The 26,288-nt window shown below is 37.5% G+C and overlaps 1 protein-coding gene and 1 long non-coding RNA gene across 4 annotated transcripts in view; one reads left to right on the forward strand and one right to left on the reverse strand.

The window, feature by feature from the left end:
* ncanb (neurocan b) overlaps positions 1-26,288 on the reverse strand; it is a 175,237-nt gene that overhangs the window by 64,310 nt on the left and 84,639 nt on the right. For all 3 annotated transcript variants that reach the window (XM_048165233.1, XM_048165225.1, XM_048165217.1), the window contains exons 3-8: positions 21,469-21,861; positions 18,336-18,510; positions 16,979-17,106; positions 13,431-13,724; positions 12,327-13,091; positions 8,412-9,479 (exon numbers count right to left, since the gene is read on the reverse strand). In XM_048165233.1, the coding sequence (XP_048021190.1) occupies positions 8,412-9,479; positions 12,327-13,091; positions 13,431-13,724; positions 16,979-17,106; positions 18,336-18,510; positions 21,469-21,861 (2,823 nt within the window). The remainder of the gene's footprint in view (positions 1-8,411; positions 9,480-12,326; positions 13,092-13,430; positions 13,725-16,978; positions 17,107-18,335; positions 18,511-21,468; positions 21,862-26,288) is intronic.
* On the forward strand, positions 4,531-7,252 carry LOC125252213. Its single transcript, XR_007181197.1, has 2 exons — positions 4,531-5,332; positions 6,577-7,252. It is a non-coding gene; the product is annotated as an uncharacterized LOC125252213 (long non-coding RNA).

Genomic DNA, 26,288 nt, shown 5'->3' on the forward strand with positions numbered 1-26,288 from the left:
CAGCTGATGTGCCCTGCTGAACATAATTTGATGTTGCTGAGTTTGTATCTGAAGAGTATTCTGATAAAGCTGCTGTTGTTTATGCACAAAACGTATCTGCAAGCTTGAAGTGGAATCAAGATATCCTCATACACCACTACTAAATATGGAGTCACTCCTCTTCTGAGTGATTGATCTGGTCCTGTACATATTGAGTTCAGTTATTAATGGGACTGCCAACTGAATTGATGAGTAAGGTGCGGTCACATTGCCAGTTTTCGATGGTGTAGCATATGGCAAGCCATTTTGACTTTTATTCATTTTTAGGATATGAATTCTTGATATCAACAATTCAATTCTTGATATCAGGAATTACATTTCCACAAGTAACAATGGCAATTTTTGATATCAGGAATTACGTTTCCACTAGTAACAATGTTAATTCTTGATATCAACAATTCAATTCTTAATATCAGCAATTCAATACTTGGTATCAACAATTCAATTCTTGATATCAGGAATTACATTTCCACTAGTAACAATGTTAATTCTTGATATCAACAATTCAATTCTTAATATCAACAATTCAATTCTTAATATCAGCAATTCAATACTTGGTATCAACAATTCAATTCTTGATATCAGGAATTACATTTCCACAAGTAACAATGGCAATTTTTGACATCAAGAATTACATTTCCACTAGTAAAATCTAGAATTCTTGATATCTGTAATTGTATTTTCACTAGTGAAATGTCACCATAGGCTGCCATTCAAATTCAATTGTTGATATCAAGAATTGATTTTTTAGATTAAATTCCAATTTCACATATCGGAAATACATTTCTAAAAAAAACGACTTGCCATAGTAGCAATGTATGAAGCACTGTTTGAAAGTCACTTCTTAAACCTAGCAGCTTTTTGTTGGTTATCACAGTGAATCCATGTGGCAAAATCTAATTATCAAGCAAAATTCCTGATCGTGTGGATTCATATTGAAATTGCTGAATTTCGCCCACAAAAATTTGAAGTACAACGGAACTCATTTTCAAACCATGCAGCTTTTTGCTGCAAATCTATGACCAATAGATTAATCGGATTCTGTACATACTGATTACTGAAATCACTGGGAATCAGTGACAACTGAATTAACTCTAAAATCAAGGAGAATTAATCATTTTAATTTTGTCAATTATAATGAAGACAAGATAATGGCGATTTTGTGGTTTTAATTTAAAAATATATAATAATAATATTTCACACTCATGCAGAATTTTCAGGTGGATTCCTATTAAAATGACTGGATTTCGCTTGTGAAAATATGCCAAAAATAGGAAAATGTGACAGAACTTTAAAACAAACAACTAAAAATGCAAATAATGATAATTAAATGGTTTTAATTTTAAAAATAATTCTGATGAAAAGGACAAAATGGCATTTTAGTTAGAGTCTGTTGAAATTTTTCATCTTCACGCAAAATTCCTGATCATGTGAAATTGCTGGGTTTTGTCCACGAAAATTTGCAAAACAGCAGTAAATGTGACCACAGCTTAAAGGTGCCCTAGAATTAAAAATTGAATTTATCTTGGCATAGTTAAATAACAAGAGTTCAGTACATGGAAATGACATACAGTGAGTCTCAAACACCATTGTTTCCTCCTTCTTATATAAATCTCATTTGTTTAAAAGACCTCCGAAGAACAGGCGAATCTCAACATAACACCGACTGTTACGTAACAGTCGGGATCATTATTTGCATATGCCAGCTCATGTTCAAGGCATTAGACAAGGGCAGGACATCTGGATGTGCACAGCTGAATCACCAGATTAGGTAAGCAAGCAAGAACAACAGCGAAAAATGGCAGATGGAGCAATAATAAATGACATGATCCATGATAACATGATATTTTTAGTGATATTTGTAAATTGTCTTTCTAAATGTTTCGTTAGCATGTTGCTAATGTACTGTTAAATGTGGTTAAAGTTACCATCGTTTCTTACTGTATTCACGGAGACAAGAGAGCTGTCGCTATTTTCATTTTTAAACACTTGCAGTCTGTATAATTCATAAACACATCTTCATTCTTTATAAATCTCTCCAACAGTGTAGCATTAGCCGTTAGCCACGGAGCATATAGCCTCAAACTTATTCAGAATCAAATTTAAACATCCAAATAAATACAATCCTCACATAATCCGATGAATGCATGCAGCATGCATGACGAACACTTTGTAAAGATCCATTTTGAGGGTTATATTAGCTGTGTAAACTTTGTTTATGCAGTGATTGAGTCGAGAGCTCGGGAGGGGGCGGAGAGATCGCAATTTAAAGGGGCCGCAGCATGAATCAGCGCATTTCTAATTATGCCTCAAAATAGGCAGTTAAAAAAAATGAATTAAAAAAAAATCTATGGGGTATTTTGAGCTGCAACTTTCACAGACACATTCAGGGGACACCTTAGACTTATATTATATCTTGTAAGAAAACGTTCGATGGCACCTTTAAAAGCCATTTTAGTCAGAGTAAACCTAACCAAAATGAATGAATATGACATGACAAAATGCTAACTAAATTAACATTTTATTGTCATCAGAAGATTACATTACAAAAGGTCCATGGTCTATTGTCAATAGTGTAGCGATGTATGAAACACAACTCACACAGAAATCACTTTCAAACCAAGTAGCTTTCTGTTGGTCAACGTGGTGAATCCATGTGACCAATTTGAATCTATTGCAAAATACCTGATCACATAGATTCCTATTGAAATTACTGGATTTTGCCCGCAAAAAAAGCGCCTTAAAACAAATGTAAGAATGTCAGATTTAACAACGCGTGGCGGCTTATCTGCGTGCATGTACATTATAAAGCACATTAAATGCTGGAACACATTCTCTTTCAAAGTGATAGGGAAGAATAAAATGCCATGTTGCTAAAATAAGCATCTCAGTGGGGTGTGGAGGGAGTCGGAGCTGTCTGGTCTATTCAGTTCCGGCAAGATACAGCCCAGTCGGCAGGGAACCTGAAGCAGCACGTATAATCAGATATAAGAGGATACTTCATCACCGTGTTCCTGACTCAATCCAGGTCAGCAGCGCATGCTCGACGGCGCTGACAATGAGGCCGTTGGATATCAGGAACATCAGGCTTTTGGTTCAATTTCCGACCAGGCAGAACTCGCAATATGTTTATGAAAATGCTGAGCATTGGATGATGGAAGATGAGTAATAGCTTAGATTATTAAACCAAAAGTTTAATATCAAACCATAAAAAATGCTACTTTATTATTAAATAAATATTAACTGAAATAAAATAAAATATTAAAAAAAGCTTAAACTTTAAATTTAGTTTAACTTTATGTACTGAAAGAATTCAAACTAAAACTGAAATAACAGAAACTACATAGACATATAAAAATAATAAAAATGACAAAAACACACAACTTTTAACTAAAATGAAAGTGAAAATGGAAAATCATCAGGGAGGCGATATCAATCTGCTTTTGAATGTGCGCTTGCTTTTCACTTTCACTTTTGAATTCGTGATCACATACTCTGTTTATAGGGAATAGTGATACAGATCTCACATTTTACAAGATAAGATATCTGCCAATGATGCTCAGGATCTGTTTGCGCACCAAATCCTTCACCATCGTGCTGTCAGTCATCCCTTTTTGCTCTTGTCATGTGATAAGTGAAATCTGACACCTGCTGCACTGTGCTGCGACTCTGCAGCTCGCGCTGTTTGCAGAGCAGACGCTTTCAGTTTATAATTGTAGCCTCCGCTATCCAACTGTACTAAATGGTTTTTATTTCTATAAAAAAAGCAAAATGAGAGTGGGGGACGGTGCGGCGGTGGTATAGCGCACATGTTTAGAGCCTTAGTTCTCATATGGGTGATGCAGGTTCGAGTCCCAATCTTGTTCCTGCTCTTTTTCTCATCTCGCCTAGTCTAAAACTACAAACGGATGACAGAAACATTTTCTTCCCTGTCCTTAAATTAGTATTTTAAAAAATATATCAAAACACTTGCACTCTAAGAGCTGACATTTCGATTTTTACAGCTGCTTTAGTGTGCGCACATATAACAAACATCATGGTTCTTTAAACATAAGACCACCCAGTGGATCGTGTGGGTGGTGAGACAGTAAACAAACCATCTGAAGGAGGGGGTGATGTTTGCCTGGAGAGATCCTGGCAGCTCAGTTAGCTGCAAGTACAACTGTTAGCTTGTCGACAAACAGTAGTAGCGCTCGACGCTCACATGATCAAAGCCCGAATGCAACACGCATAGCTTCCATGGAGACTGAAAGGTACATTGGAAGCAGTCTTTCTAGCTTCCTCGCCTCTGATGCAATCATTATCTCCGCTGAACTCGCTTTCAGAGCTAGTGTGAGTAACTCACATGTTAATAAAGCCAGATTCGTATATGCAGTGAACTACTGTGGCATCATGGGAAAATAATAAATTCTGAAAACAGAATATTTAACGAGGAAAAAAAAGTAGGGTGGGACTTTTCCCCATGCTAACTGTGAGTTAATACAGATGATGTTTTTTAGAAACTTTTCCTCACTGAATTTACTATAGTGATCATATATTCATTGCGTATTACCTTGTAAGCAGGGTGATTCATCTTAAGGAGCTGGAGGATAATAACTCAAGCTTTCTGTTGTTTGTCTGAACCCCTTTATAATTTAGAGTCTGGCAGTGAGCAGAATGCAAGTCTTGCTCAGAGTTTCAAAAACAGTAGCACACAATCGGTTGCAAATGAAGTACATGATAAAAGAATTAAGTATGTGTCATGACTTCGGTCTGATTTGCCAGGTTTGTTGTCTTGTCTCTGTGTCTATGTGCCCTGTTGTCTCTAAGCATATCAGTTCTGTTTTGACAGCCCTCCATGTGCTCTGCTGTCAGTGTGGCGTTTTCCCCTCCCACTCGTTATCCTATTCTTCAATTGTGTTCTCTGTCACACCTGTTGCCACTTATCCCTCATTAGCTTTCCCCTATTTTAGATACTCTTGAGCTTAGTCTTTTGTCAGACCGTTGTTGTATGTTTGAGCTAACGCTTCGCTCGTGACCTTCCCTTTTTTTGCCTAGTCTTTCCTTGTTGTGTCTTTTAGGCTCCAAGTACTATTTTGTTTTGTTTCTTTTGTTGTTTCATTATTTGTTTTGCCAGATTTTGTTGTCCTACTCCCTGCCCTGACTATCTTTGTGTCTGTTGAGACTTGGATGCATCGCTCAAGCCCCTCTCTGCATTCTCAACGATCTCATCTGGGAACTTAGTGGGACTTCAACGCTGTGTCACGGACAACGCTCTAGTCTGAGTGACTTCCACGCTGCGTCACAAGTGACGGTAGGACTTTGTTTTGGACTTTCTCTCTTTTGTGTTCCTGTTGTTTTTTTCCCCTGTGCTCAATGAGAGCAAAAATACATTTTTCTGTTACCTGCAACTGAATCCGTATTTTTCCCTGACAGTATGTGGTATATGCAAAACCTAATAAATGATGCACTATTTATATGTATGTTGCAATACACATCCTGCATTATAAAAATAAAATAAAATTTACTGTGGATTTTATTTTATTATTGCACTAAATAATTCCTTTATTAAAGGTGCCGTAGACCGTGTTTTCAAAAGATGTAATATAAGTCTAAGGTGTCCCCTGAATGTGTCTGTGAAGTTTCAGCTCAAAATACCCCATAGATTTTTTTTAATTCATTTTTTTTAATTGCCTATTTTGGGGCATAATTAAATATGCACCGATTCAGGCTGCGGCCCCTTTAAATTCTCTTGCTCCCCGCCCCCCCCCCCTGTTTTTCGGAGGTCTTTTAAACAAATGAGATTTATATAAGAAGGAGGAAACAATGGTGTTTGAGACTCACTGTATGTCATTTCCATGTACTGAACTCTTGTTATTGAACTATGCCAAGGTAAATTCAAATTTTAATTCTATGGCACCTTTAACCTACTCAAAAATAATGTAGGTCTGTAAGAGTGTATATAGTACTTCTGTGTGAGTTTAAGGCACCTGTCTGTCAAAGGCCGATGAGTATGTCTGTTTACATGTATATCATGCTTTATTAAAATGAATATACTTTAATAAAAAATAAAAAATGGTAACACTTTACAATAAGGTTCATTAGTGAAACATTAGTTAATGTATTAACTAACATGAACTAACCATGAACAATACATTTGTCACTGTATTTACTAATCTTCGTTAACATTAGTTAATGAAAATACAGTTGTTCATTATTTGTTCGTTAGTTCAAAGTGCATTAACTAATGTTAACAAGATTTTAATAATGTATTAGTAAATGTTGAAATTAACATTAACAAAGATTCATAAATGCTGTATAAGTGCAGTTCATTATTAGTTCATGTAAACTAATGTAGTTAACTAATGAACATTGTAAAGTGTTACCAAAAAAGTATGAAATAAAAAAATTAAAATTCACAGTAATTCAGTTATTAATGTAAAGAATAAAACAGTGTTGGTCTGTAAGAGCGTATGCAGTATGTGTGTGTGTGTCTGTAGAGTGCACCTGTCTGTCGCACAAAGACCGATGAACATGTCTGTTTCCATGTGCAAACAGCTCCAAGCCGTGTCAACGAGAGTGATGGAACAGCAAAGTCACATAAGACACAGCACCTCCTCGTCTTATCGCAGAGCGACGTGCTTCCCTAATTAAGGGCAGGCCAGTCTGGTGCTGGTATTATGACTACCGTGACGGCGGCTATTTTTCAAAAACCACTTCTCTGACGCCTAAAAGGCCTCGGGGGAGGCAAAGAACAGCAGCCTCTCCACCGGCAGATCATTGATTAAAAAGGCTTATGAACTTCCACCTGCGCTGGAGGAAAAGGAGGACAAACAGGACTCTTTGCTCTCTGTGCTCAAAAGCAACCAGGTTTTTGGAAAGAAATCCTCTGGCAAAAATCCACTCAAATGCTAGTTTCTTCCTGAGCTGTCAGTTGAAAACAGTTGTTGGAGAGGTCTGTTGCCAGGTTTGTCATGTCTGTTGCCATGCAATCCAAAGTTTTTCACAGTTTTTATATGCTAAACATTCAAAGCTCTGCAGCAATTATTTTTTTAAACAGACAGACAAAATCTAACCTTGAAAAACCTTTTATTCTGTTGTTACATACTTTAAAATGTATCAAAAGCAGCAAAATGTCTGTGTGGTCAGGTTAACGGATTCATTCTTTTGTATACTTACATGTCTGTTTACATTCATTCCATGCAAGAGGTCTATAAAGCTGCTTTCAAGATCATTACTTTGTTTGCTGAAGTGCGTTTCTGGGGTCTTGGACCCTTGAAACTCCCACCCTAAGAAATCGATTTGAACAAGGGGAGGCTGAGCTTATATATAGAGCACCATTTTAAACATGCATATATTCTCGAGTGAGACTAGAGTCAATTACTGAACACATCTACTGGCTTCTGTCAACATTGATTTGTTTTAGACTAAGATCTCTGCCTTACCAAGAATCTCTAATTGCACTGACCCTAACCCTCTAATTACTCTGAGGCTGCAGCAATTTAGCTCTTTGCAATCTGTTTGTTTACCACTCAAAAAAAAGAAAAGAAAAGAAGAAAATAAAATAAAGAAAGTATGGAAGCATGAAGGATAGAATTAAAAAAACTAAAGAACAAAGAATGTAAGAAAGACAGGAATAATAGAAGAAAAAATAAAATAACAAAAGGAAGAAAAAACAAAAGAACAAAAACAAAGATTAGAATAAAAAGGATGAAAGAAGAAGCAAAAGAAAGAACAAAAAAGAATTGAGAACAAAATAAAGAATGAGTGAATGAAAAACAAAAGAAGGAAATATAGAGTGAAAGTAATAATGTAAGAAAGAACTGAAGAAAGAAATAAACAAAGAAACAGAAGAATGAATAGAAGTATGAGAAGAAAGCAAGCAAAAAAATGAAAGAGCAAAAGAGAAAAAAGGTGAACGAAATAATGTTAGAAAGAATGCAATAATAAACAAAGAATGTAAGAAAAATAAAATGAAAGAATGGGCAAAAGAAAGAACTAAAGAAAGAAAGAGGAAAAACAATGAAAGTAAGAAAAAAACTGAAAATGAAAGAGCAAAAAAGGTGAAAGGAAAGAAAGAATGGACAAAAAGAAAGTAAAGGAATAAACTGAAAAAGAAAAAAATGACAGAATGGTAGAAAGAAACAAGTGGAAAAAAAAAGAACAAAAAGAAATAAAGAGCAAAATACAGAATGAACAATAATGAATGGAAGAAAAAGAACAAAATGAGCAAAAGATAGAATGGAAGAATGGAAATATAAGAATGAAAGAACAAAAGACAGAGTAATGCATTAAACAAACAAACCTCAGAACACTTGAATTTTGTTCATGTTGTGAACAGGCCTTTAGATTCTGCTCTTCTACCAACAGAACACAACTGAAGACTGATTTACCTGAACTTCTGGAGGGGCTGTTTTTCCACCCAGCCGCAGTTGTGTTTGTGGTGTCTTTCTCTGGACTTCCTGTGGTCTGAGATGAAGGTTCCTCCATAGGAACCGGTTTGGATGTTATCCAGCCATGAGCTGCCACAAACGACTCTGACCCTCCTGACCTGGACTCAGCCTGATGGGAAGCATTGTTTGGATCTGGACTTGTCGGCTGAACCATAGGTCCAGCTTGGGTCGTAAGAACTTTTGGTTGTGGCGTATCTGCTTCCTCTTGAACCACAGGTAACCAAGTGCTGGAAAAGGCTGGATCTGGAGTACACAAAATGTCTTCGGTAGTGGTTTCTTCTCCAGACTGGAAAGTGGTGATCCTAGCGGTTGATGTAATTGCTAGCTTGTCCTTGCTGGGAACGACAGGGCTTGATGTGGTAGGCATATTGTAAGTGTGTACTTCCGGTGCCCTGGTCAACTCTACGTCTTGCTTCCGTTTAACGAAAGGCACAATGACTTTGTTCAAGGGATTGTTTTTGCGCTTTTCAATGGGACGATGGACGTATGTAATTTCCCCCCTGGCTTCCTCAGCTGTGCTGGCCGGTTCCACGTGCTTGGGTTCAGAAGAACTGGACGCACCAGTAGGTTGAGTCGTCTGGAGACTCGTAAGTTGCCATTTGACAGTGGTCTCCAGCGGGATGCCGTGGTCATCGGATCCTTTCATTTGGCTGTCATGGGTGAATGGTAAGACTTTCCCTCCACTTCCCTCTGCATCTTTTTCATCCCCTGCAGATAATGACGGCAGAGGACCTTTGGGAATAGGATAACTGTCCTCGTTCAAATCTTTCCCCTCCCCGGAGAAGTTCTCAGGGTTGTTCCTGGAGACAGGAATGGTCATAATCTCCAAACCGCCCCTTTTGGCTTCCATTGGACTGCTTGTTTGAGTTATGAAATGCCTATTATTGCTTGGGACTTTCAAGGACTTTAGCATAAAAATTTGCTGGCTGCTCCTCATTGAACCGAAGCTTTTAGATGCTGAAGGACTTGAAGAAAGAGTCGGATCTGCCGTTCCGGATCCAATTGCTCCTGCAGGGATGAAAAGACTCTGTGATTAACATAGCTAGGGAGGAGATTGTTTCATTTAAATGTATGTTTAATTAGCGGGCAAAATATGCTAACTCCCGCCCCAGAACTATGGTAATTAACTTTAATGCGTGCAGCTCGATATAGAACTGTCATTATTTATCCGTCAATGCCCTGGAGATATCCAGCAATTAATCTATCGGTCTCAACACACCTATCTTTTAATCAAACCCCTGTTTCAAAGGAAAAAAGATCTACAAGCGTAGCTAAAATGACCTTTACTTTCTTCCCAGAGGGTAACATTTGACTCCCGGCTGAAACGGGGATGAAATGTACATTCGTTTTGAAAGCAATCCAGGTAATAAGGCTTTTTCTCTTTATGTTGCCCCGGCACAAAGAACTCGTTCATCATGCACCTGTCCAGTGCCGTTAATTCCAGATTCTTTCTAACAGTAAATCTTAGCAAAATAAGACACAAATTATTACGTTCAAAAAGCAAAAAGATATTGATTTTTGTTACAAAGTGTGCAATAAAATAAAAATGCCGCAAGCACTTGACTCATTATTATTATTATGTCATTAAGCATCCTCAGTCCTAAACAAAGATTTTGCTGGCTGTGTGGAAAAGATGTTTGGTTAGCTTAGGTATTTACTTTTAAAACTTGTGCATGGATAATTCAGATATCTGCTTAGGTAACATGATTTGCCTTAAAGGAAACAAGCAACGGTTAGTGTTTAAGCCACAAGAATAGATATTCACAGACCATATGTTCGGTACACACCATGAATTATTAAATGATAATGAATAATTCAGGACTCTGCTGTTGCAGTGTCACATAGATGTGGTGCAATTTACATAACCAAGTAATTGAGCAATTAATGATATGAATAACTGATTACTCTCTGCCATCACACAACTGTGATGGTATTAAACATGTCTAAGTGATGTATAAAAGCAGTTACTTAAATAGATTGTTCCATTAAAACAAGACTGGATTTAACAATGGGAAAATTACCCATAAACAGTGCCCCCCCCCCCCCCCCCATGCATTTAAGAATTTCTTCATAGCACAGCTTTATCCGTATACAATTTTTTGAGGAACTCAAGGGACATGGGGAGTGAGTTTACATAAGAGACGGTTGGATTTTCTGAATTCTCTACAGCCTCCATGTAATGAAATTCGAAACAAGAGGAGAGGCGGAGCGGCATGCAGCGAAGGGTGAAATAGCCAGTGAATCTGAACTCTGCTAAATGACCTCTGCTGGAGGAAAAATGAACAGAAAGAGCCTGATTCAGTCCAGATAGTCTTTTCACACACACTCCTTGTCCCTGACGATGATCACACCTCGTATAACTGGGAGAAACTTGGAGTTTGTGACGGTGCCTGCGGTTTTCGGCCAAAGCACATTAATTAGATTCGGATGTAAATAATGCATGCTGACTAAAGCTGGATTTTCACCCGGCATTAAACATTAATGTTCCCTGTTGAATTTGGTTCACAGGGAGGATATTTGTACTGATGATGCCTTGAGAACGGACTGCTGCCAAAACCCATCGTGCTAAAACCACACCAGTTAGACATGCTTCAATCCCAGCCTAAGGCTCGCAATGGTCTAAATTTTCAGAGGTTGGATCTCATTTTGCTTTCTCCTACTATGCAGTTTTACTTGGCATGGATATGACAGACATTGATATCCATTAAAAGCCCTAGAGCAGGAAGCAGGAATACATCTCAGCACTGTGACCTCTACAGCGACCCTCCCACTCTCGTATTCCAGAGAACGAGCCATGTCGGCAACCTTCCTTTTCGACGGCTGCGCCTAAAATACCATTTGCTGCCATATTGTTTTTCTTCAGAAACAATGAAAAATTCAACTCCAAGTAGAACATAGTATGCTGAGGGCATTTTTGCACCAAGTGGACACTATATTTGAGGGCTAGAGGTACAGTCTGTTCATTGGTGTACCTGGGTTCAAATGAAGAAAAACTGAAAAAAACATCCTTCCAGTAATTTACAGCAAATAAAAAAAATTAATGTAGGACTTTAAGACAGTATGGCATTTTGAACAAACTGTACTGCTAGCTTCGAAAGCCATGTTTTCATTCATGACAAATTAAGTAGTTTTTTTTGTTCTGTTCACTTGCATTCATGGGTTTCTACAACTACGGTCACCTTTAGACTTGAACACAGTTTTCATACTCTCACTTTTTTTTCTCTCTCTTTTTTTTTATACTAAAAAAATTGTTCTTTATAGAGGAAATGACACCACAACTGAGGGACAGACATAACTTAAAATAGAAAAGAATATTATAAAATTATATTCACACAATAAATATTCTACTTTATGTTTATTTCAATATTTGTTTGGATTATCAGAATGTTAAACATGTAATCATTCATGACTAATTTTCATATTTTAAGATTGAAATTTGCAACTGGGAAACAGCTAAACAAAATCTATTTAAACAAGTCTTCTAAAAAGTAGACACATTTTTTATTATGGTTTTAATATGACCTTGATATTACAAAAAGAAAAAGTCAATGAACTTTTAATAAAAATCAACCCATGTGACATAAAGTTGAAGAAATACCCTTATACCCCCCGATGACCTACAGAAGACCTAAATATAAGACTGACTTGGGGAATCAACAATAGAGGAAACTCCAGTTTCACATCACCCAATTCTATGTAATACACATTTATAATTATACAAAATGTAATTAAACCCTACTTGGAGTATATGAAGCACATGCATCACCTTAGACAAACTTCAATTAAGAAGAGAAGTCTTGAATAATGTTATATACTTAAACTCTTGTGCTTAAATTCTGAATGAACCTGTCATACCTTTGGATGGTTCGGTGAAACTGTCTGTGAAGGCCTGTGAATATGGATGATCCATATGAGAATTGCTTGGACTTTTTATCTCCTGCTGTGCAGCCATTAGGACCACCTCCTTCTCCTGCTCCAGGAGCTCTTGTTCTGGATCTGATGAGGAAGGGTCATATGAATGTCCCTTAGTATTTGGCTCCACAATGGCATTATCAGCACCTCCTTTGCTTGTTTTCCCTCTACTTGGCTTCGTCCTGGCAGGTGGGACCATTTCTGAGGTTCCTCTGTAGAGGCTGGACTCTGTGGCTGGTATTTGAGGCTCTCCAGTCCCGGTCCAGTACCGAAATGGCTTCATGATTGTGTTCACAAAGTTGGAAATGACGCTGTTGCTGGTCTGAGCTTGCGTAGAGGAGGAAGGCGCAGTTGAGGATGGGTCAGGAGATACATAGGGACCATTGGGATCATCTGTCTCCTCTTTTGCCGAACCTCCTTGAAGGTTCTCCTGCTTCTCCACAGCATCTTTAGGATCATCTTCCCAGTCTACAGACCTTTCTTCAGGTTCAAGATGGATTACAACATGCTCCTCTGAGATTTCTGAAGATTCGTTGTTTATGATGGACTTGAAATCTTCCTTCTCCAGATCGACTGGACCGGTCCAAGTTGAAGGTTCGGGGAAGACTCCGTTTCTTTGGAGCTGCACCTCTTCAGTGCTTGAAGAGTTCAGAGTGGAGTTTTCTAGAGTCATGTGGAGTATCGCTGCATGCTCTTCAAAATTCTTCTCTGAAGGAGTAAGATAGTCTCATTATTGGCAGCACTGACAGAAAAAAACTACAAAGCAGATATCTGTATGGAAGTCCGTGAAATGAATTTAACCTAATCCTCATATTATTCATTTTTCAGATGCTCGTGAAACTCTTGATGTTACGGGGTATAAATTATTCTGAAATAAGCTACCAAAATTATATATACCAGATGTAAGAGAATTCTTTATGAAACTTTTAAAGTGGGAAAAGAAAGCTTCTTCAACTCATCATTGAGGTCAAAAAAACGAAAAGAAAAAGACGTTTGTATGAATATATGCCTGTACAGAAACAGAGAAAGGCCACTAGATCAACAAACCTTGATAGCAGTAGGCATCAAAGAGATCGGTAGTGTCTGGGAAGCCAGTGCGGTTGGGGTTGTGGTAAACGGTCCGTACTCCTGGTTCATCCCCTCCGCAGTTACGCCGGGGCAGGTTGATTGGGTAACGCACGCTGCCGTCGGCCAGCCAACCGGGGTCGCAGCGGTCTAGACCGCCCTGCCAGGCCAGGTAAAGTTGCCCGACTGTGGCCAGTTGAGCTCCCAGAATGTGGCAGTGAGTGGAGGCAGATGCCAGGCTCAACTTCTCCGGCACACTGATGTGGAATACTTCACCTGGAGAGACAGGAACGACGGAGAGCACATACTATGTATAAGTGCTTATTCTGCTGTTTGCAACATGTAAACTATAGATAAATCTTATTCATAAACTAAATATATATATAAAATTGTTCACAGAATCTAAGCATTGAAACAGGTGATTGCAAGATTTAGGAAAGACTTAGTATTGTTCAGGCATGAAAATGGGTCAAGGGTGAAAAAGGTGAGAAGGATATTACCCCTCTAGGGGGTAATGGCATGGTCCCCCGAAAGAAAAATTTAAATATTCCATATTTTAAAGCATCAATCTGATGCATTTTGAGATGCTTTTTTTTGCCAACCTGGGGAGAGCTGGAGAAACTTAACTTTTTATTATGGCCTCCTTACTAAGTATTATGAAGGGGGATCAAGGGAATCTTTATTGGTGTCGATTTTCAGTATCTTTTTAATGATAGGCTTTACGCATCTGTCAATCATCCCCACTTGCTATTTGGGGGAAAAACCTAGCACTGTGATTGGTCGAACTCATCTTCTTTTGCTGTTGCTTGATTTGAGGACTGCACAGAGGCGTCACCAGGTTTTTGCGTAGTTTAGAGTGACAAATCGTACCAGCATACTTTGAAGTCAAAATGCGTGTACACTATGCAAATTGCGTACAGGTTGGCAGGTCTGCTTATTGATGGAACGGTGGACCACTTTACCTTCTGCCTTGTCAGTCCCCTCACCTCAAAATCTACCTCCTCAAAAACGGTAGCGTTAGCTAATAATTTTCCACCGGAGCTTTAGCTAGCTGGCTAACGTTGCGTTCTCTCCTGCTGTGTTCAATGACTCAATTCATCAAGTTGTAGCTAACGTTAGCTAAGTCTATGTCAACAGAGCTCCTTTGTAACTTAACTTAGATATACCAGAAAATATTAAAATAATTGAAACCATCCAGGGCCGGATTGGGACTCATTTTCAGCCCTGGAGTTTCATGCCTTAGACCGGCCCACTTTAATTCACGACTGACTATATTAAAATAATGTGATTAAAACCTCAGTATATAAGTCTGTAATAGTGCACTGTTCTCTACAGCCTTGTAAATAATTGTATTTTTCAAAAATATCTTTAAATACCCATGATAGTACAAAAAATGCTAAAATTTGATATAAAGTTATTTTTATAGTTATAATAATGATTTTATAATGTGAACCATTGATTAATTCTCTAGCCATCTAGTGGCTGTAGTTAAAAATTCATGTTATTTTAATTTTAATTTTAATTTAATTAAGTGTTTGCTTTCCAGTAGATGGCAGTAATCGTCCACTAAACCCAGGCACATTTTTCATGTCTATCACTATGAATGAAATTTAGAAATGTAGATTTTTATTAAAGTGAATTTAACATAACATTTTGCTATTTTATATAAATGTATATACTTAAATTATTACTAATTGGGGCAAATAAATAAAACAAAAAATACAGTAAAATATTAAAGTAGGCTATTACGTTTGTTTAAAAAAAAAAGTTACATGTTACAAAATCACATTTTACTGTCTGGTTATGTAAGCTAGTTGGACAGAAAAATGAATATTGTTGGCCAATGTGTAATAGCATAGCAAGCAACATAACATAAGTGATAGACCATATTTTATTATTTGCCTACTATTATTACGATATGAGTAAGCTGCATACATGCCTTTATCTTTTGCATGTTTCCCCCTCTTCCTTTTTATTTATTTACGTTACTTAAATCGGCCTCCGGTGACTTAGACCTTTTGCTTTACCATAATTTAACGTTGATTTAGAACTTGTCCCGCTGTCCCTACAGACGTCACCTCAACCCTTCTTCTTGTATACTTTTGAGTGAGTTGTCTTCTCCGGGCGCACACTCCGAGTCCCTCTCGACCAGGTTAATTTACCCACCGAGTGACATGATATCATTGACGTTGCGTGCAAATGAGCGGTAAAAACCCGATCGCGCATTCGGAAAAAGTTAGGCTGCTCAGCTTTGTACATTTGGCCGCGTCCACAGTTTCTAGAGCATCCATATTTCAACCCAGTGCCATGACAACACCGGCCCTCGCGGCCAAATAAACAGAACGGCTCATCGGGAATTCTCCCGGTGCTCCCGATTAGCCAATCTGGGCCTGAAACCATCACTCACCAAATTCAGTCAGGTAAATCGCCGAGGCCAGGCATGCTTTCAGCTTCTGATGGTGGTCTGCACTGGTGATGCAAGGCCCTTCGCGTTAATATTTCCATGCACTCGTGCTCCCTTCTGGCACGCGCACCTGTTCGCAGTTCACTGAATATGAATACCCCCCCCCCCCAAAAAAATTCTCATCGAATCTACACGATTCAAGTAGGTCACCTATTTTGGTTTCAAAACGGCGAATTTCGCCGAAAGGTGAGGGATTTTCATGCCTGATTGTTCACTTATTATATTATTTGATTTATTTATTACTATTTATACAACATTTTTTTTCTAGTGTGATGTTTAATACTGAAGTGCTTTTAAGGGAAAGTGGTGTTTCATTGTTTTCACAATAGCAAAGTTATTACTTTAAAACACTAACAGAACTGGGGGAAAAATTAAAGCAGTAAAATGTTTTTGCCCAAAATCTCTTTAAAACTTTATATTATGTACTTTGTATATAATTTATCTTCTACACTTGTACCACTTCTATTCTTGCATATTTCGTACTTGAGTTTTATTAAAATTGTATTTTCTTATTTCTCTTCCTTATTCTAAACTGGATATTTGTATTGTATTGTATTGTATTGTATTGAAAAGTACAAATAAATAAATAAAATAAAATAAATAAATAAAATAAATAAAAGCTGGAAGTTCTAAATGATAAAGACAAAACAAAATTATTCTGTACTTCTGATGGATGGATGGATGGATGGATGGATAAACAAGCAAACAAACAATAAAATAATATATTATTATTTATATAATTTTATATTATTTTTTTATGTTTTGTCAATAAAAAAAAATATGCCAGGCATTAAACTTTAAAGACAGTTTGGAGTAATACTTCATAGCAGGGGACTGTCATTCCTGCCTGAAACACATGGATGTGCACTTTAAAAAGAGAACATGTTATACTGTACCCATTGTGGCATAAACCATTGGGCTGAGCTGAAAGGATGGTGACCTACTTAGATGTCCTGGGAGTTGAGACACAAGCAGGTACATGCATCTACGACGTCTGAGACTCATGAGGACATTTAAAGACACAGTTTTTGGATGACTGAGCTGTAACTGAAGGCATCTGTGATACCTTGCAGGCTGTTGGCAAAGCAGTACACATCAAACATCTCGTCGGGGGCTCGGCTGCCGTAGTTCCTCACGCCAGGTGAGTCCTCCCTGTCACCGTAGCAGCCAGGCCGAGGGGACTGGATGGGATACCTGGGTAGGGAGCCAAAATAAACCAGGAATTATTTCCAAGGAGGGAAGGAATGAGTAAGATAAACTGTGCAATTACTCGAAAGCGCATCGATTTGGAAGGCGCAGGGGTGCCGGCTAAAGTCTGATTAAGAGATTATACACAGCACTCCAGGGTTTCCGAAGAGAAATAGCAATGGGGGTTATTGCGCAGCCCAAATATTGAAGTCAGTTATATAAAACCATTAAAACAGCCCACATATTTTCCATCCCAGTCTAGAGATCTCTGATGTCTCCATACGCTTGCGCTAATTGCGCGTTTGCGTCTTCACTGATGTGTAGCCAAGCTTCTCTGGAGATGGCCCAATTAGAGTTCTTCCAGGCAGGGAGGGAAAAGCTCACACACGCTTTTATTCGGTGAGGGCCGGGCTTCGCGGCTCAATTACGGGCTGACAATATGCAGTAGATATGAATGTTGAAATCAATAGCCGCCTGACGTTCAGCCATGGAGAAGTGGCAAGCCTGAAGAAATGGGACTGTAATACAGTCAATACATAATAGATATTACGATTAATTAGAACGGCTGATTATTAAATCGCTTTGAGCCCAGGATTCCTTCGGAAGAAAGCTGCTTTATTCTGTTTCATGCCAGGGGGACCAATTTATCTGCAAGGCAGCTAATATTTTGTCTAATATGTTCAGATCTACAAAGTGATAGTTTTAGAAGTGACATTAAAAGGAAGATTAAGAGATTCACTGGGGAACAGAATTATGTAAACATGTTCAAAGATCTCTTTACTGCCAAATATATGCAAGTTTCTGAATCTGGTCAGCAAAATTGATGGACTCAAGTGTAAAGTAAATCTATCTTTTATCACATACCTTGTATACTATTTATGTTATAGACCTGTAACCTTTGTAACCTGTATTATTTTTTTTTCATTGTTCATGTTGTAACCATAATAAATAAAATACTGGGCTTTGTCAAGTTAAATATAAAATGAAATAAAATATAAAAAATATTCAATAAAATTGTCATGTTGAAAAAAATAAAATAAAAAATGAATTTGATAAAATATTACAAATACACTAAAGAAAATGTTAAAAATAATTAAATAATTAAAAATAAAAATAAGTTAATCTTTCAATTCGGAACAGAATTACACAACCACGTTCAAAGATGTCTTAAATACTAAAAATACATGCATGTTTTCGATTCTGGTTCCCAAAAAACTGACTAATCTTGTTCTGACCTCACAGTCTGGTCCGACAGCCAACCGGCATCACAGTTGTCGTATCCGTCATCAAAAGTGGCCTGCAGTTGTGCCGGCGTGGCGATGTTAGCAGAGTTCTCCAGACAAACTCGTTTGGCATCTGAGAAGGACAAGGCGTAGCGGTTGTGGGGTGCGCGGTAGTGGAAAACCACTCCTGTGTGGGAGAAAACAAAGAGTGAAGTGCACGATGGGAACTATACCTGTACATAAATTATTTCCCCAATGAAAAGCAATTATAGGTTTAACTTAATGCAGGCCTCTTAAGATTCACTAAATGGCTTTCTGAAATTTCCTGAATTTCACTTTCAATCCTACTTTTCCGGCATTCCTCAATCCTCTGAGAATGACAACAGACAGGAATACAGTACAAAAGAAGTGAGAAATGAGATCCCAGCACCAGTTCTTTGACCAGTTAGAGGACGGGCTTCCAGTCTGCTGTACAAAGAAATGAGATTCCTGGGATTGCTTTTGAACTGTCCATCTGCTATTCCCATATCACATTGGTTTGGAGTCCTTTTCGTCCTCTACTCCAAACTCCACGTCTATAACCTCCACTGTCAGCTGCCATCCCACAAGAACGAACAAACATGAAAGGGACAAAGGAAAATCCTCAAAGCTAGGTGGGCCAATTTATGGCAGAACACTTCAGACGACGTCTTGAGGGGAAAGATTTTAGTCTCCTGAGCAATACAACCCGTTTCTTACCCAACCGTGCCAGCTACACATGACGCCCCACTTCAAAGGGGCATGGGAGAAAGACGTCTCTTTCGTTTTTTATTTCCTTCCTTCCTCTTTTCGTCCGTTTCTCTTTTTTTTTCTGCTTCCCACTGGAGTTCAGGACAGGCTCTGAGCTTTTAAACATATTCACTGTCTACAACAAACATCTGGGGATGAGATATGTGGAACTCTCGTCCACTGAGGGACGCTGCATCTTGTTAAAAAAAGGGGTCAGAATTTCCACATCTCATTTCCCGAAGACATAATCTAAAGAGGGTCAGATATATGACCAGTTAGCTAAACTGTTTTTTGAATGTTTGTAAAATATCACAGAATATTTCTGTAGGTTAGCAAAGATTCACTCATTTATTGTGTTAAATAATGCAGCCTTCATTTAATTAATACAAAATTATTCAATTAATTAGACTGCACCTTTGTGCATTTAAATTGTTTCACATGATTACACAATAAAAAATAAAATCGAGAATATTTTCTGAGGACGTAACACGGTTATTGCGATTTCCATTAAGCTTGCAACAGTAATGGGGATTTTGTTTCAGTGATTTAATTGGTGAGCCTGAACTAAATAATCATTCAAACTCACAGAGGAGGAGGTTTCGGTTTTGAAACGACAAAAAGTACATGAGTATCTGCTTGTATAGTATCAATAATGCACTGGAATCTCGTAATGCATTTTTAAAGGTTTAGTACACATCAGAATTCAAATTTCCTGATAATTTACCCCATGTCATCCAAGATGTAAATGTCTTTCTTTCTTCAGTCGAAAAGAAATTGAGGTTTTTAAGGAAAACATTCCAGGATTTTTCTCCATAAAGTGGACTTCAGTGGGGTACAACAGGTTGAAGATCCAAATTGCATTTTCAATGCAGCTTCAAAGGGCTCTACGCGATCCCAGTCGAGGAATAAGGGTCTTATCTAGTGAAACGATCTGTCATTTTCTAAAAAAAAATTTAAAATCTATATACTTTTTAGATTTTATTTTTTTTACTCCTTACCAGGGCTTGACATTAACTTTTTTGCTCACCAGCCACTGTGGCTAGTGGTTTTCCAAAGTTACTAGCCACTCAACATTTTCACTGGCCACAATTTTGCTGTTGGGAAAATTACATTTTATATGATTAAAGTTGACATTGGCATGCTTAAATTACTTGATTTTGAGTCATTTTACTTGATTTACAAGATTTAAAACCCTTTTAAACTTTCAAATAAAGATTGACCACCAAAATCAAGACTACATTGTAGGCTATATCAGCTGGTATGTACAGTTATTCTTGTTTGACTATATAAAAAGAACAAAGCAAATTACAAATAGTAACTTAAAAAATCTTTTTTTCAGATACATAGGTTTATTTAACATGTATACATTTAATCACAAAAGATGTTAAATAACATTAATGACAGACAGGTATTTATTTGGGGGCTGCTGAATGCATGTACGTAATATACTGACACATTCAGTTTTTTACCGGCCTGTTTACGTCCACTTAAGTCATAACCGACTATATCCTCGCAAGATACTCCACACGATGAACATTTTCACATCTGTGTGTGCGGATATTTGACTATTCAGGCGCAAGGAAAACTGAGTGTGCGCGACAGAGAGAGTGCGCACGTGAGAGAGCGCTTCTGTTGCGTTATTCAGCGCAATTCCGCCTATCCGCCTTCACTGCAAGTTAATCGATAGAGAATTGTGATTGAATTGTAATTTTGTGATACGAAGAGCTTGGCTACCTTTCATTTGGCTGTAGGCTGAAATTATATTCAACCCGCCAAAGTGGCTAGTGGGAGTGGCTGTCTTACCCGCCACAGCTGAAATCTACCCGCATTTGGCGGGTTGGCGGGTGTTAATGTCAAGCCCTGCTCCTTACTAAGATTATTAGATTATTTTTTTTTTTATTACATTTTATTTACAATGCCATTTTATTTTATTTTTTTTAAATCTTCTTACTATATAATTTTTATAATTATAGCACATTTCAGCTCCACAACCTCGTGCGAATGCAAACACTGCAGTGCATATTGACATGAAGTCTAACTAACTTCATCAAGGTTTTGGCAGGAATCTGAGCATGCAGAAAATGCAGCAGCTGTTTGATCCATGCCTCCTTGATCTGATCTGATGGAAAAAGTCACCAGATGTGCAGGAAAACCAATCCAGGACTGTAATTATGCCAGTTTTTCAGATTAAATAATATATCAAGTCATTCAGCAAGAGCGTTTCACTCAGAGGCCTGCAAAACCACTGAAAAAGGGAAGTTAATTGCGAGACAAGTTTTGCACAAAATACAAGCGTTAAGAAGAAAGAAGTCAACTGTGAATCTAATTACTGTAATCACAGCTGCGTGGATTAGCATTCTGTGGAGCGCTACATTACCTGTGACCTGAAGAGGCACTGTATCTTGTTCGTCATTAATGCCGACCACGACCTCACAGCGGTACATTCCCGAGTCGCTGGATCGCAGGCCTGTCAGAACCAAGCTGGCGTTGTAGCGGTTCTCCGTGTAACCCGGCAAGGTGACGCGACCCTGGAAGGCTTTCTTCACCTTGATTATATTGTCTTTAGCCACCAGAATCGATTGCTGCTTTTGTAGGCCGTCCGTACCACGTTGACCCCACAGTTTGGTCCATTTGATGCGGGGCGGTTCGTGAGAAGGACTCGGGCGTAGGGTGAAGACACATGGCAGGAGGGCCGTACCCGACAGAGGCTCCTGGACCCTCTGGTGAGTCACTTTACGCATGTTCACCACAGTGTCACAGCTCACCGTGCCTGAGAAAAGGGGAAAACAACAAAACTGATCATATTTAAGACATATTTAATTTCTTAATAGGCACAATAATAAACATGAGGCTGCAGTTCAAAACTGGAATCAGAAGGAAATAAACAATAAATAATCATAATATATCAAAATATAGCAAAATATGAAAAAATAAATAAAAACTTACTAATAAATAGGCTCCTTCTATATCTTTTTAAAAAAAAGCAATCAACATGGCCGTGTTTGGTTGAAAAAATGTATAACGGTTTCCAGAAAAATAGCACAAGTGTTTTCAACACTGATAATAATAGGAATTGTTTCTTGAGCAGCAAATCAGCATATTAGAATGCTGATCCATATGAGAATAATTTAAAATATATTAAAAGAGAAAAAGGTAAATGGTAATAATATTTCACAATACTATTGTTTTACTGTATTGTACATCAAATAAATGAAGCCTTGGTAAACATGTAGACACTTTCAAAAATATTTAAAAATTTTACCGACCCCAAACTTTTGAATGGTAGTATATACTTTTTATATAATGTATTACTTTTAGGCAAAATACAGATTTGTGCTGTTCAAGGGAGACATATAAAGTTATTTAGCTAAAATCAATATTAATACATTATACAATAGTAAACAATTCATTATTTATACTCTCCTTATTTACAGTATGACTTATAAATTCAGCAAACCCTGGCAGCAGTAAATCCACACAGGCAAATGGAGTTATTTCACTAGTAATAATCCTTTTTGCCTCAGAGGTGAAAAAAATAAATAAAAATCAATAGGAGGCATGAGCAAAAAGGGGGTTGATGCATAGACGGAAAACGCCAAGCACAGCACACTATAGAGGTTCTTTCTCATCCCCAAGTGAAACGCAATTCCTTTTATGTATACTTGCGTTATAGGTTATCACAAAGCAATGCGGCACCCGGTCATCCTTCTCACTTGCATATGGGGAGGTGAGAATATAATTGCTGCAAGACAGATTGAATGAATGACATGAGGTACAGCGGAGGAAGAGAGGGTGCCGACTATTCTGAGCGAGAGCGCAAAAATTCATTGATTTATTTTCATTAGAGTGGGCTTTTGCCCAGCACCTCATGTCTGGCCTTGCCCTGCTGTTATTTGATTTGATTTAAATGTAAAGAATGGAGTCTTCTAACAGCACAGGGAAATTTCATCTCTCCCAACTCCCCACCATAATTACGCAGAGAGATTGGGAAGCTGAGTGCAGGGGGTGGCTCTATCCTGACTTTACAGGGCTTTTTCATTTATTCCAAATATTTTAGAGTATGGATATTTTTTTATAAGTGGTATGAATGCCAAAAGGAGTTAGGGCCAGAAATTAACAAGATTTTGGGGCAAAAATGCCACTAAAATTCACACACATTCTGTTGAGAGTATAAATATAATGTCCAATCAGAGGCGTTTAAGTGGCGTTTTATTTCTTCACTTTAAGTGAAGAAATTGCCTTATAACCCATTTCAGATATATATATATATATATATATATATATATATATATATATATATATATATATATATATATATATATATATATATATATATATATGTGACCAGTCACGGAAAGTAGGGACACAAGTCGGTTTTGGGGCATTTTGAGTTATTCACGGATTCTGAAAGTGCATCTCCAAGCTTTCCAACGATGTGTGACACATGGAAATCTGATAATATTTGGAGAAGTTGTGGCCATTTGAAGGTAGGCAATCAAGAAAGCTCTATAGGGAGAAAAACGCCTCTAAAGTTGCAGTTCTCGCCTGTTCTCACCTGCTGGGAGTGACAATAGGGCTCATTTACATCTCATTTAGATAAGCCATACCCCCTGTAAAGCTGCATGGACCGCATACTATTAATAATAAAGGTTAATGTGCATTGTAAATGTCAGTAATTTATCTTTTTTGACTTTTATAAAAATGATTTAGAGGCTGAAATATGTGACTTTTTTGTCAAAACTCTATTTGAACTTGTGCATTGTAGATAACATGTTGCAAGACACTCCTTTAAAATCTGCCCATCATTTTTAATGTTATTATTTTAATGTTTATGTAAAGAAAAAGTACATATTGATGCTAATTTTATTTTTTATTTGCTGGTTTTCCACATAAAACTTGGTGAATTGACTTTTTGAACAGGATTCTGTGATAACCGTGATCATTTTGGTCACTATAATCATGAAATGAAATGTTCTCACCTGAGAAGCCTGTTAAAGAAGAATAGGCTATCCAGGAAATAACTGGACTAACAGAGAGGCCAGAGATCGCTAACTATGGCTATTCAAAACACTTTTCAAGTCAATAAATACACGATTGAGACGATGAATGCATGCATTGACTCAGAATTTGCGTCTGAATAGCGCTGGCTCCGTGGGCGTGGCCGCATTAGCAGATAATGAGCTGAATCACGGACTTCTGACATGGCTCTCTTTTCATACAGAGTACATAAACACAGAAGGTTTGTTTTCGATTTGACACATTTTAACACTTGACATTTCAACGTTTTTTCAGACATAGGCTAAGTATAATTTTTTTATGATTAGTATTCACTAATGAACTACAGTTCATTTTCTGAGAACTATCAGATTGGACTTCGTTCAGAGGGAGACGAGAGATCACGCATAATGTTAGTTTTCTTTATTTTTCAAAAAGCACAACATTTTGTTTTTACTCTGAGTGTACACAAATAAAAGAAGACATTCTATAGTTTCAATTGATATATTACTTATGTCTCTATGACAAAAAATGACGGAGTATTTTAAGTCTGTTTTGCTGCAATGTGAAAAAAATCCTGCAAAATGCGCCGGCGCGTTACCCGACTCCAAAGAGGTAATGTCTTATTATGCCGCTTTCATCGTCGCTCAGATCGTCTTCAGAATCAGTGAGCGCTTGTTCATAAGCATTCCGGCTTGTCGAAGAAGTACTTCAAAACATTCATTGAATTTTGATATCAACTAGAGCCGGCCAGAGCGCTGCATAGTAAGTAGCCACGCTTCCCAGTATGGAAATACACACAGACAATGACACGCCCCTACTGTGCTAGAGTCTCCGAAAAACAAGCCGATTTCAACCTCAAAATGTACGCTTTTAAATATACCAATACTGCTATCTCAAACACGGAAAGGCTTCTTCATGATCTCAACTAACAGATTCTGCAAAAAAACGAAAATCACCAATTTTGAAAAAAAATGCTTCTTTCTCATTTTGCTCGAGAGTTGTGCTGCCGACTTGTGTCCCTGGTTTCCGTGACGGGTCACATATATATATATATATGAAGAGTTTGGTTCCAAAATGCTATAAATCCATTTTGATTAATTTGAGTAAAAATGTTTTCTTCACCAAGAAAGTGGCAAGATGAAAACCACTATTTTCTGTTTCAAACTTTCATATAGCATCTTTAGATTATAATAACATTAAAAATTCAAATCCAGATTTTGATTTTCAAATATTTAAAACTGATAATTTTTTCCCCAAAATGCAATAAATCCATGACACATTTTTTTCCAAAATGCAATTAAAATGCATTTAATCCAATGAATCAATATAAAAGTAATTTTTCATATTGAAACTGTTGAAAATACACAACAAAGTAAGTTGATTCACATATATGACAGCCTCTGAACTTGGTCAATACTAATTTTATATACAGGCATTGGACCAAATATACATTCAGTCATCGCTCCCAAAATACATTCAACGGGTCATCTTGTTAATGCTATAAATTAATTATGTCTCCATTTGTCATTACCGATTAAAGAGTATCTGGCACCAACGAACGGTTAAAATAAAACAAAACATTTGCCGAGTACATTGGAATTGACTGCAACTACCCAGGAGCGTCGCTAAACTGCAAACATTCAAATAGCAAACATGTTATGGGTTTTTTTTTTTTCTATCAGATGTTTAGAATCAAAACTAGCAATGCCAGATTCGAGAATTAATCATTCTTGGTCAAACAGCTTTTAAAAACTGTGTATATAATGTATATATGGCCTACATATTTTACAAACACAGCTAATTTGAAAGTAAATAGCATCATCATTACCTAACCATGCTGTTGCAGTGTATATTTACAGTAAATATGATGGCATAAATTCATCTATGATGACATTTAGCTAAAGCCTGAAGGATAATGTCCTCTCTAACGGGCAACAGTCATTTGCAGGGAGTAATAGCAACTATCTTGGTAGAAATGATGGCAGCCCACTCATCTAACTGCAGCCGGGAACGGCACTTATACTCTGTCCCCACAGAAATGGACTGTACATAGGTGAAAACGCTAGAGAGTGAGGGCTTGACAACATCAATGCGAGGGGTAAATGGACCAGCAATTTTCTTGTTGAATCAAGGCTCATATCTTCACAAACATTTTACGAAGCAAATCGGTTAGCCGAGAGGAAAGGTTAGATTTGAGTG

This window comes from Megalobrama amblycephala, linkage group LG2, assembly GCF_018812025.1.
Source record: "Megalobrama amblycephala isolate DHTTF-2021 linkage group LG2, ASM1881202v1, whole genome shotgun sequence".
NCBI classification, from domain to species: Eukaryota; Metazoa; Chordata; class Actinopteri; order Cypriniformes; family Xenocyprididae; genus Megalobrama; species Megalobrama amblycephala.